Here is a 13,764-nt window from a genome sequence, read left to right on the forward strand (position 1 = left end):
CATTTGGCAACAAAAGCACCAATTATAGCAGGAGTAACAATGCATAAGAAACGGAATGCTGCCAAGCGCGTGGGCGATATTAGAAGAGCACCTAACAGACAGTAGAAGGAGGTGCCAGCAACACAGACACTTTGAAAAAAGTGAGAGAACAACTCTCAGGATGGGATTATTTCCTAATGAACACCATTTTTGCATGCCCCATTCCACATCCTGACAAATATAGCTGTTCTAAATCATTACCTGGGCCCACAAAGTAATGTGGCACAATGCAGAAGTTTTTTGGTGCATGACAAACTAATGAGTGATATCTGAAGATTAGTTTGAGTGTGGTCTGCTATTCGGTACAGCAGGTGAAAGAATGTACACAGTGTGTACATCCTGTGTTTCCAGGTCTGGAGTTGGCTGTGCTCAGTTGTAGACAATAATGTGACGTGTGGAGAGGTATATTACCATAAAGTTTATGATATCATTTATTTTCATTAAAACTGAAAAGGAAACAAAAAATGGTACCACTTTATAATTAGGTTGTATTTGTTAACATTAATAAATACATTAGGTATCATGAACTAACAATGCACAATATATTTTTACAGCTGTACATAACACATTAATGTTAACATATATCTTACAGCTTCTAATTTTAAAAATGTATTAGTATATGTTTGAATTAATATTAACCAAGATTAATAAGTGCTGTAAAATTATTGCTCATTGTTAGTTCATGTTAAAGGGATAGTTCACCCAAAAATGAAACTTCTCTCATCGTTTATTCACCCTAATGATATCCCAGGTATGTATGAATTTCTTTCTACAGCAGAACACATTTGAAGAAAAATAGAAAAATATCTCAGCTCAGTAGGTCCTTAAAATGCATAAAATGCACCAAATGGATGGTGATCAGACTTTTGAAGCTCCAAAAATCACAGGCAGTCAGCATAAACTTAATCCAACTCCATCGCTTCTGGTAAGCTTCACGAGAGGGTGGAGTTCACGCGGTCTCTCGTGTGACATAATCGCGTCGGCATGGTACAGATGTAATCTCACATTTTCCTCTCAGTTGAGGCATCTAGGATAAGCACACAAATGCACCATTGTGAGTAAAGAAACAAATACAAATACAGATCTAATCCAAAACCAACTAAGCTTCTGTACAGCATTCCTCCTTCTCAGTAGTAAACAGCGCTGCTCTTCCAGGTGTGTCACACGTGCGTCAGTTCTCACGTCTCACGTGCCAATGCAATTACGTCACGCGCATACTGCTCCTGAACGGAAGTGATGATTTAGGGTTAAAAAGTACATAAATACTGATCTTTTGCGCACCGAAAATGATTGTGTCTCTTTAGAAGACATTAATTTAACTGTTGGAGTTGCATGGATGGCATTTATGCTGACTGTCTGTGATTTTTGGAGCTTCAAAAGTCTGATCACCATCCATTTGGTGCATTTTAAGGACCTACTGAGCCGAGATATTTTTCTTCAAATGTGTTCTGCTGAAGAAAGAAAGTTAACATCTTAACTAATGTAGTATACTTATGTTAACAAATACAATCTTATTGTAAAGAGTAAGATCTTATTTCATAGGTTTTGTTACATTAAAATATATAATTTTAATATATCAGATGCTGTTCTGAGCAGTTTTTCCCTCCGGTTTCTGCCTGTTCTGAATCTCTGGATGTGACCTAACTTGTCTGCCAGCCTAACATATTCTGCTGATTAAGTAAGAGCTCACTTCATGTTCAATTATTTTATAGACCGATAAAATATGCCAAGAAAGTAAGAAAGAAAGAAAGAAAGAGAAAGTAATTCTAATGATAAAAAGTTATATTTATATATATTTCTCTGAAATTCCATGATCAGCATTATAGAACAATGAGTTCCTGTTCTCTGATCTGATTGGACAAGCAGCTTTCCAAAAGTTCAGATATTTAGTATAACGGCACTGGGACCCTTTTTATTTATTTCTTGTATCACTCTGCTTGACCAGACTGCTCTCACAGCTGTACTGATATTTAGTATAACCGCATGAAGTACTGTATATCATAAGAGACTAGAAAATGTTGTCTGCCAGGGAAGTCCATGTCCAAGGAAGATGGCTGATGGCTTCTGTCTGCTCAGGCTACATAGGCTGTTATATTAGCTTTAAAGGAATGTGTATGACTTTCTTTCATCTGCTGAACTCAAGTGAAGATTTTTAGAAGAATTTCTCAGCTCTTTTGGGCCATACAATGCAAGTGAATGGATGCCAAAATTTTGAAGCTCCAAAAATCACATAAGTCAGCATAAAAGTAATCCATATTAGTACAGTGGTTAAATCAATGTCTTCAGAAGTGATATGATAGGTGTGAGTGAGAAACAGATCAATATTTTAGTCCTTTTTCCTTATAAATTCTCCTCCCTGCTGAGTCAATCTCCACTTTCACTTTCACATTCTTCTTTGTTTTTGGTGATTCACATTCCTCATGCATATCAACCCCTACTGGACAGGGAGAAGAATTTCTAGCAAACAAAGACATAAATATTGATCTGTTTCTCACCCAGACCTATATCACTTCTGAAGATATGGATTAAAACACCATACGAGTCGTATGGATTCCTTTTATGATGCCTTTATGTGCTTTTTGGAGCATCAAAATTTTGGCACCCATTCACTTGCATTGTATGGACCTACAGAGCTGAAATATCCTTCTAAAAATCATAATTTGTGTTCTGCAGAAGAAAGAAAGTCATACACATCTGGGATGGCATGAGGTGAGTAAATGATGAGAGAATTTTCATTTTTGGGTGAACTATCCATTTAATGGTGTACAGCACTGGAGTTTGCAGAGGCTTGAGCTTTATATTATCAGATTAGATTTACTGGAAAAAAAACGGGAGAGATGTGAGACGCTCAAAAGCTATATATGAACTAAGGCTTGGTTTTGAGATTTATACTGTATGTTCACACATGGTATGATATGTTTTACAGTTCCTTGGTTCACTGTGGTCTTTACTGAAGAAACCACTTGTTATGTTTCAGTTCCTTGACAAGTCGAAAATCTAACACATGAAATATAACATGGTCATTTACCGACCTTGATGGCATTTGGTTTTGTAAGACTGGGGACTGAAATAACTAATGTGGGGTGGGGCTTGCTGTGTCTACTGCCATCACAGATAGTAGAGAATGTTGGAAATGGATACTGGTGCTTCGGCCTGTTCAAAGACATCTTAAGAGCTGAAAAACTTCTGAGATGTGTAAGTCTATAATGAGGGCCTGGAGTGGAATCTTAGGAGATATGGAATCTAGCCGCCTTGAGGGCACATAGTCTACCAAGTCAGGGAGATTCTGTTATTGATTGCTCTCCCTTTTTCATCTTGAATTATTTCTATCAGACAGTGCATGCTCCATTCAATCTTTAGCACCCTGATGCGTAATATAAACCATATCTCCAACTGAGTCTGAGTTCTATCCATCTTTCTGTGCGGTGATTGTGATTAAGTCACAATGTTAGACAGTGCAGCTCAGCAAGGATTGGTTTAAACACTATCAATTGTCTTATAATAGCAGTTGTTACTGAAAAAGAGGAAATGCACACAGCTGCTTATCAGTGTTTCAAATTTAACAAACCGATGGCTAACCGAAGACTCCTAAAACTGCACCAGTAATCTGAGCATCTCCCTGTACATATAGCATCACTATGGCACATCATTTTGTCTCATGTAAACAATTCAGTAGAACTGGCTATGTTAAAATTGTCTTCCATGACAAGGAGTTTAATTAGAGGAAAACACTTTATGAAGTTGTTTTAAAATACTCAGAGTTAAGCATACAGAAAGACCACTGATTATAAGGACTGAAAATTGTCATTATTTATTCACCCTCATATCATTCAAAGCACATTTGACTTTCTTCATTGGGACAAAAAAGAAGATTTTAGGCAGAATGTTAACCTCAGTCTGTTGACTGCTGTACACATTAGTTGAGCTCACATTTTGTAATACTTTGTTTTATTTATGTGCAGTTGATTATTTTTTTCACCCAAATGTTTGAGGAGGCACTGCCTCCTTTGCCTTCTCGGATAAATCGCCACTGTTTTCATTTTTAAAAAGAAAAAAAGATGCAATTAAATAAATGGTGACTGAGGCTAACATCTGCATAACATTCTATTTCACGGAAGATGGAAAGGTAGATGGGTTTGGAACATGTTGGCAGAATTTCAATTTTGGGTAAACTATCCCTTTAAAGGAATATTCCTGGTTCAATACAATTTAAGCTCAACAGACAGCATCACAATCAGAATTAGCTTCACTGCCTAGTGTTCTCACGTACACAAGGAATTTTTTTGGTGAGAGGAGAAACAAGTGCACACAGAACATTACAGTGAGACACAGAATATAAAACAAGGTAAGAGTATAAATAGACATACAAATAATAGGACATATAAAAGAATGGCCTATGTACATGTGCAAGTGGAAATGAATGTTCAAGATAGGGGTATGTACAGTTATTGGATTTACATATGTACATGAGATATATATTCACATTATTGCACTATGGGGGAGTCCTGAGGCAGTTTAATTGTACATGTGGAAAATGGCCTGACGGTAAAAACTATTTTGTGCCTGGATTTCCTGGTGCTCATGCTCTGTAGCGCCAACCATAGGGCAACAGTTCAAAGAGGAAGTGGGCAGGGTGTGTGGGGTCCAGAGTGAATCTACCTGCACGTTTCCTCACTTTGGAGATGTACAGGCCTTGGAGGGTGGGCAGCCTCTCAGTAGTCCTGACTGTCTGTTGTAGTTTCCTTCTGCATGATTTGGTGGCTGAACCAAACCTGAAGTCTTCTGAAGTCCACTATCATCTGCACTGTTTTGAGCGTGTTCAGCTCAAGGTTGTTGTGACCACACCAGACAGCCAGCTGATCAACCTCCCATCTATATGCAGACTCGTCACCGCCACGGATGAGGCTAATGACCGTGGTGTCAACTGCAAACTTCAGGAGCTTGACAGTGGGGTCCTTTGCAGTGCAGACATCGTGTACAGGGAGAAGAGCAGTGGAGATAGAACGCATCCTTAAGGAGCACCAGTGCTGATAATGAGAGTCCCGGATGTGAGTTTCCCCAGTCTCACTAGCAGCTGCCTATCTGTCAGAAAGCTGGTGATCCATCGACAGATTGGGGTGGGTATGGAGAGCTGGGTCAATTTGGTTGAGGGAAGATCAAGCATGATGGTATTAAAGTCCACAAATAGGATCCTTGCATAAGTTCCAGGTCTGTTGAGGTGTTGCAGGATATAATGCAGTCCCATTTTGACAGCATCATCCACAGATCTGTTTGCTCGGTAAGCAAACTGAAGGGAGTCCAGCAGGGGTCCAGTGATATCCTTCAGGTAGGCCAAACTAGTCTCTCAAATGACTTCATGACCACATACATGAGAGAGACAGGTCTGTAGTCATTAAGTCCTGTGATTTTGGGTTTTTTGGGGATTGGAATGATGGTGGAGCATTTGAAGCAGCAGGGAACTTCACACTGTTCCAGTGATCTATTGCAGATCTGTGTGAAAATGGGGGCCAGTTGGTCAGTGCAGACTTTCAGACAGGCAGGTGAAACATCATCTGGGCCTGAAGCATTCCTAGTCTTTTGTTTCTGAAAGACCCGGCACACATCCTCCTCACAGATCATAAGTGCAGATAAAGTAGCAGGAGATGGGAGGAGGGGGGTTCCAGGAGGTGTTGGTGTGTGTGAAGTGAAGATCAGAGCTTGAAGATCAGAGCGGGGGAGGGGTGTGAGACTGGGCTTTTCAAACCTGCAGTAAAACACATTGAGTTCATCAGCCATTAGTTGACTCTCTACAGAGTGAGGGGAAGGTGACTTGTACTTGGTGATGCTTTTCAGGCCTTTGCACACAGATGCAGGATCGTTGGCTAAAAACATTTTTTTCAGCTTTTCAGAGTAGCTTCTTTTAGCCACTCTGATTTCCTTAGTCAGTGTGTTCCTGGCCTGGTTGTACAATATTTTATCCCCACTTCTGTAAGCAACCTCTTTGGCATGACGAAGCTGTCTGAGTTTTCCTAGAAACCATGGTTTATCATTATTGAATGATAAAAATCTCCTTGTAGGGATGCACATATCCTCACAGAAACTGATATATGATGTCACAGTATCTGTGAGCTCATCCAAGTCTGTGGCTGCAGCTGCAAAAACACTCCAATCAGTGCAGTCAAAGCAGGCTTGTAGTTCCAGCTCTGTTTCATTAGCCTATCTCTTTACAGTCCTTACTACAGGCTTAGCTGATTTTAGTTCTGCTTTTAGGTCAGGACAAGATGAACCAGAGAGTGATCAGAGAGTCCTAAAGCTGCACGTTAGACAGGGCGATATGCATCCTTTACAGTGGTGTAGCAGTGGTCCAGTATATTTCTGTCTCTGGTAGGAAATGTGATGTGTTGTTTGTATTTTGGCAGTTCACAGGTGAGGTTAGCTTTATTAAAATCTCCCAGAGTATGTTGGAAATGGATACTGGTGCTTTGGCCATGTGCAGAGACATCCTAAGAGCTGAAAAACTTCTGTGATAAGAAAGTCTATAATGAGGGCCTGGAGTGGAATCTTAGGAGATATGATATCTAGCTGCCTTGAGGGCACATAATCTACCAAGTCAGGGAGATTCTGTTATTGATTGCTCACCCTTTTTCGTCTTGAATTATTTTTATCAGACAGTGCATGCTCCATTCAGTCACCCTGATGCATTATATAAACCATATCTCCAATTAAGTCTGAGTTCTATCCATCTTTCTGTGCAGTGATTGTGATTAAGTCTCCCAGTTGTTGCTCCGTGTCTGTGATGTGATCAGCCAGCTGTTGCAGCACTGCGTTTGTGGCGGGATATAAACACTCACCAGAATGAACGAGGAAAACTCCCGTGTCGAGTAGAAAGGTTTATGGTTGATGAAGAGCGCTTCTAAATTAGGACAGCACATCTTCTTCAACGCTGTTACACCTGTACACTAACTTTCGTTGATGTAAAAGCATGTTCCACTGCCTCTCGTTTTCCCTGATGATTCCGTGATCCACTCCGAACAGCTGGAAGCCCGGCAGATGAAACGCACTGTTTGGGATGGCTTCATTCAGTCAGGTTTCTGTGAAACACAGTTCGTCTGTTTTGTTGGCAAGGGAGTGGACATTCGCAAGATGAATACTCGGCAGCGGAGTCCTAAAGCCGCGTTGACAAAGCTTCACAAGTGTGCCGGCTCGCTTCCCTCTCGTGTGTCTTTTGGATCGCTTGTAGTGCACAGCTGCGCCTCCAAATAAGATGTCTAATAAAACGTCAGAATAATCAAACACCGGCAAAAAAATTATCAGGTATGCTCTACCGAATATTCAGCAGTTCAACTCTGGTGAAACTGATCGGGAAAGAGTGATAAAAAACATGACAAACAAACAAAAGTATCAAAAACGCTAGAGAGCTCCACACTGAAGCAGCCATCTGCGGCGTCATTTTGAAACATACATTTTTGGCATTTGTGACAATGCTGATTACCACAAAAATTAATTTAAACTTGTCCCTCATTTTCTTAAAAAAATAAAAAATAAAATAAATCGAGGTTACAGTGAGGCACTTACAAAGGAAGTGAATCGAACCAATTTTTGGAGGGTTTAAAAGCAGAAAATGTGAAGCTTATAATTTTATAAAAGCACTTACATTGATTCTTCTATTAAAACTCATGCAGTATTTCAGCTGTAAAGTTGTTTAAATCTTTGTTTTTGCAGTCATTTTAGGGTTTGGGGGTTTAGTCTTGAGGCTATACTTTTGAAAAAAAAATAATAATTTTAACGTTCAGAAATTGGCCCCCAATCACTTCCTATATTGGCCCCCAATCACTATAACCCAGATTTGAGCTTTTTTTTAAAGAAAAGGAAGGGCAAGTCTAAATGTATTTTTGCGGTAATCAATATTGTGCCACAAATGCTGTCAATTGAGCTTAACTTGTAGTGATCCCAGAATATTCCTTTATGAGTCTTTCATTTCAAATTTGTATCTTTTTTATTTAGTGATTTTTCATCAGCATTCAGCTGCATGTCATTTCAAAATTGCTTTTTCGCTGTTGTTATAGAAGAATTATAGTGAGGTAAAGGTGGAAACAATTCCAACTGTCTGCAAACTGTAAAGCTAACTTGAAATCATACAGCTCAGTATGAGTCACATAAACGCACAAACTCTCTCTCTCATACACACACATATACACACACAGGCATTTATTCAGTATGATCATACACACAAACACACCCACACTCCCAGTATGCAGAAGCTAACTGCTGCACACTGGAGGTTCCCGAGAAAACCCAATGTATAAGGACAATCAAAGGTTTAATAAGCAAGAGTAACACTCACGAAAGACAAGAACTAATGAATGACGGGATACAAACACAGAATGATGAATCACAAAGACCGCAGAATCATTCACTGATTCCTCACAGACATGAGTATGTAGAAAATCATCTCATTACTGGCAAATCAATAATACTGTAGGTTAGATTAGATGAACTAGTTGAGTGATCAACCGATGCATGTGTCAAACTGCAAATGAGATTGACAGACATTGCAACACTGACATGCATTTATGAAAATTAGCTTCTCCAAAGAATCTCAACTAGGACAAACACTTTTACATGCTTCCAATGGGGAGCACAGAGGATCGATTCTGAGATACATTGCAAACTACTAAAAAACAGTGACCTTTATCTAATGCCTACAGAGATGTATTAAAGGTCATCTATGAAGACTCTACATATAAATAAAAGTCTCCCGCTATAATGAGTGCCAGAGATCAGAGTGCCACAACAATGATCTAAGAACAGAAATTGTTGTGTGGTGAATCATTACATGAGATGGCATGGCAACATGACAAAGTGTTTTGAAATGAAATGGTCTGGCACATAATTCTACAGCAGGTTGTATGGAGGACACTTCATGCAAATGCCACTGTACAATCTGATTTGTTCCTTTACAGTAGCTGCAGTATTGCTTTGACTGTATTGGTCTATACTGTAGTTATACCAGTGCACCTCAAAATTCACTTTACTTTACTGTTCATTTCTCTCACCACCTTTTAAGAGCAATGTTAAAAATCAAAATAAACAGCCAGTTTGTTCATTGATCTCTGCTGCATGGTGAACAGATTGCATGTGCAGCTGTGCAGTAGGATGATTCAAGGAGAGGGAATTCCATGTCTCTTTCTTGACCACAGTTAATAGGACCCCTAATGGCTCAGTCCATTCTTAAGCGCATGAGTGCGTTGGACCTCTTTACCAATGGGAACATGGTAGAAACAGTGGCATTTAAGAATATGGAAATGTGAAAATTTGATGGCAAGTGTGGACTCTATTATCTCTGAGGGATCCCAGGCCATCAAACACAGTAATAACCCAAGCCCGGAGAACTGCAAGGCCCACCCACACCAGAGACATTATGAGGGGGTGAGATGGCCTACTCATGTACATTTAAATAGGAGGAATACTTTCTCTAAATATGGCAGCTGTAGTCCTGCACGCCTTCCAGATAAAAAAAAGCTTTTCGACTTTTTGATTGAGGCATTATAAGTCTGAATATGTTGGCTGTAAACTGAAAGTCCCACTTTATAGTTAAAAGCAGCAATCACCTTTTTGACAGTGACATCAGCTGTTTGTTTACTCAAGAATGCACATGCATATTAGCTGGACTAGCCTAAATATATATATGTATATTTTATTTTTATTTTTATTTTTTTGGCGAGATTTGGAAAAAGAAGCACAAGTAATAAAAACTGTCATTGTCAGATTTTTGCCTTAATGGGGTAGTTTACCCAAAAAAGAAAATTTTGTCATCATTTACTCACCCTCATGTGATTCCAAACCCCTATGACTTTTTTTCTTATGCAGAACACAAGAGGAGACGCTTTGATGAATATCTTGTCAGATCACATTCTTCTTCTTGTGTTTTTGGTGATTCACATTCTTTAAGCATACCACCCCCTACTGGGCAGGGAGAAGAATTTCTAGCAACAAAACAAAAAGACTGATAAGACTGTTTCTCACTCACACCCATCATATCACTTCTGAAGATATGGATTAAAACACTGGAGTCGTATGGATTACTTTTATGCTGCCGTTATATGCTTTTTGGAGCGTCAACATTTTGTCACCCATTCACTTGCATTGTATGTAAAGCATTATTGACTCAAATGCCATTGTATTGAAACTCCATTTGTGTTTTGCACAAGTCAAACAGGTTTAGAACAATATGAAGGTGACTAACTGATGACAGAATTTTCATTTTTGGGTGCACGATTCCTTTAAGGGACTTTGCTCACACTCAGTGGCACTGTGTTTTATAAGAATGGCTTATTTTGTAGGGATGTGGGCTTCTCTGATGGGGAAAGAGCGTGAGGAGGATGAGAAACAAGAATTGGGGAAAGATGTGTGTGTTTGATTGGGCAGCTTTTCAGAGCCCACAAGGGCTCATCATATTTCCTACTGAAGAAAAACAAAGCATGTGAACCCAGACATCACAATCACGTCCAGCCAGCTTGCCCTATCCAAAAGAGCATTCTTTCCTTCAGCAGGGCTGCTGTGAATCCATCTAAATCCAAACAGATCACCTACACCCAGAATCAAACATACTGGAAGTGCACACCTCTGACTTTTACAGGCAAACCATAGCCCATTCTCACAAGATGCAATCTTGTTTCTTCTTGTTCTGCGAAACGACTGGCAGCCAAACAAGGAAGCCTCTTAAGAAACCATATGAAATCATCTCGCTGCTGCAGAGATGGGAGCTTTAAACAACACCCTAAAAATTGCAGTCATTTAAAGATAGATGTGACAAATCTAAATACTTGTTAGGCATTCTTCATGAAAGGCCAGTGATGTTTGACTGGATTTCACTCAAAGTATGCTAAAACAATTCAATCAAAAATTCAGAAATTCAGAAATGTGTAGCTATTTCTTCACACATGAAACAGAAAGAATTATTTTAAATATCCATTTGATCTTAGCAATAAGCAATGGCCTTATTATCTTGAAGTCATTTTGGTTAACAGACTATATGAGGCGTTTGATAAATTTACCTTTGTGGCTGAATTTGAGGCACTAACATCTGATAAACTGTTAATGCGTTCACAGGTCTTTATCCTCAGATTTTGCCTCATAGAGAGTAGCCAAAAAGTAGCTCCAACTTATGACAAATTCTGACGATACACTTCTGCATAATCCTTTGCCCTAAAAAAAATAATAATCAAGAAACCAAGCAAATAACTTGACTCATCAACGCTAATATATGAGGTAATGTCATAAATTGCTGCAGAGAGATGCCTTGTTGACCAGTTAATGGAATATAATTACCTTCCTCAGCTTGTCATACAAATGCACACAATTGTGTTTAGGCAGTTTTGAGACTGTTGGGGTCGCTTCATGCTTGCCAATTAAATTCTGATATTCTGCAGGCTCTATTGTGTTGTCTTATGCAGAGTGTAAAAACCTTGGTGTAGCAGAAACAAAATGAAATTTCTCCTACACCACTTTTCAATTAATAAATAAACTATCAGCAGAATGGGACTTAGAAAATATTATTTTGTCTTTGTTTGGGAGTTGAGGTCCGCTTACTAAGCTCATTATCAAAGATGACCATAGAATACAGCCAGAACCATTTAATAACACTGTATCGAATATGTTGTTTTTAAACCTTCGACAGCGCTGGCATGGATCGCAGCACGTCCTACCTGCACAGGTGCGCGCACTGAGAAGCGCGTCTTCCCCATCCAGGTGAGGCAAATGACTTGCATTTGCGTTTGAAAGGATATGGATTGCAAACCATTTTCAGACACCAACTCCTCGGGCGCGTGGTTTGCTTCAGATAGAAAAACACAACCGGTGCCAAAGACGGATAGGGCAAGGCTTCCCCGCCGCTAGCAGACACCTCCTCCGCCGTCGCTGCTCCGGCTGCGCTCTCCCGCCTCTCGCCTCCATCAGGCTCCAACTCGCTGCGCTCCCCGCCACCGGACAGGTCGTTAAGTCGTATAAAAGTCCTTGGAAGAGAGGAGCTGCCCTCTTCTTCCCTCAACTGATGGTCCTCGGAGATATTTCCACCATCTTCAGCCATCATTCACCCCCTTGAGTAGAGAAAATGTGAAGTAAAAAAACATAGGCTGCTACATCACTTAAGAAAATAACGCAGAATTTGAGCCAGAAATCTGATATATGACAATATAAGTTAACTCATATATAATATGTATGTTCATGTTTTGTTTCACTGATATAAAAAGGTCATATAATTGTACAAAGCCTATTCAAAATAGGCTACCTCCAAAAAATGTCGTTTTCATATATAACATGTTACATATATTTATACAGTATTATTTTCCCAAATCAAAGTGGAATTTAAAGATGTGCATATGTGCCCAAATAAACGACTATAGTTGAATATATGTGGTCATATATGTGTATTGTTAAACGTTATTGTTTAAATAAAATGAGCAGTATCTCCCTTTAATAACCTACATTAACTATAATATATATTCGTTGAGTTCGGAGTATCTGTACAATAAAAAAGTATAGGCAAGGCATTTAATACTTGGCTATTATAATTTTACTGGATGCCTGGTATTCAGTGACGGAGTGATGGAACTGTACTGACAAAAAGCATTAAGGGGGAAACAATTAGGTTAAACCTCCGCAACAATAAGATATGGAATGTTTTAAATGAATATTAGCCTACATGGTGACTTAAAGCTTAGCAGCACATTTTAATAGATGCAGTAGGATCATCGATCTTCTGCATTACTAATAATTCAGTCAGGTATTTTAAATGTTGATTACTTACCTGTATTAGTTTCTGACAATATGCCCAAATCGAGCTTACTCATCGCATGATCATGTTTGTTGCAAAAAAAGCAGTCCAAATGATGATAGTGAGTATGATCAATTGCAGCTCGCGGAGTTTCCAGGTGACCGTTACAGCACAAGCAGGTTAATGGGCATCTCAGGGATGCTTGGACATCATGTCTTAAGATTATATTTTATTTCGATGACCAACAACCAGATAAAAACAAGACCAAGTCCTGCAAAAACTGCTTCCAAATCTGTGCTCCGCGCTCGTATCTCCACCTTTGCGCGCAATTAAAAGTAATGCAACAAAAGCTCAAATTTAACAAGTTTTTCTTTTTCTGTTAGACCACCGCATATGTATTCATAACAGTGTCAGACAGATCCTTAGACAGTTAGTACAATCCTTAAGATTTTTTTTTTTTTTTTTTTTTTTTTTTTTTAAGGTGCGAGCAGTAATTTTATGTCTGCCTATTAAAAGCAAAACCTTAAGCTTGTGCTCCGACTGAAATGAAAAGATGAGCGCGAGAGGTCTTTATGATGAAGTGTCCGTTATTGCGAAAACACAGAACTCTCCAGTGAGTCTCCCAGTCGGCAAAACGGTCTATAGCACGAATCCGCTCATGCGAACCAATTCACAGCTGGATTCAGATTCAACTTCCAATCCCCGCCTCTTGAACGCGCCTTCCTCCTATCAGAGGCAACAAAAACTCAAAAACTCAAAAACACTGCCTTTTGATTGGATTAAGCAAATGTCAATCAATGCTATACTAACAGGTCTGGTGAAACAGCTGGAACCGTATTGTTTACTCTGAGCCAATAAAACTAGAAAGAGTTTGGTATTGGAACAAATTCACTAGCCTATATGATTGGACCATGTTTATTATGATTATGCAAGGGATTTTAGTGAAGGAGAAGAAAAGGGAGAAAGACTTC

At 39.2% G+C, this 13,764-nt stretch overlaps 1 protein-coding gene across 1 annotated transcript in view; it reads right to left on the bottom strand.

Moving 5' to 3' along the window:
- LOC127426981 (voltage-dependent T-type calcium channel subunit alpha-1G-like) overlaps nucleotides 1–13,424 on the bottom strand; it is a 334,253-nt gene extending 320,829 nt beyond the window's left edge. The window contains exons 1-2 of the mRNA XM_051674227.1: nucleotides 12,827–13,424; nucleotides 11,806–12,116 (exon numbers count right to left, since the gene is read on the bottom strand). Coding sequence (XP_051530187.1) covers nucleotides 11,806–12,109 — 304 coding nt within the window. The 5' untranslated portion in view covers nucleotides 12,110–12,116; nucleotides 12,827–13,424. The remainder of the gene's footprint in view (nucleotides 1–11,805; nucleotides 12,117–12,826) is intronic.
- Between the last annotated feature and the right edge of the window lie 340 nt (nucleotides 13,425–13,764).

The sequence above is a fragment of the Myxocyprinus asiaticus genome, chromosome 36 (genome assembly GCF_019703515.2).
Source record: "Myxocyprinus asiaticus isolate MX2 ecotype Aquarium Trade chromosome 36, UBuf_Myxa_2, whole genome shotgun sequence".
Lineage (NCBI taxonomy): Eukaryota > Metazoa > Chordata > Actinopteri > Cypriniformes > Catostomidae > Myxocyprinus > Myxocyprinus asiaticus.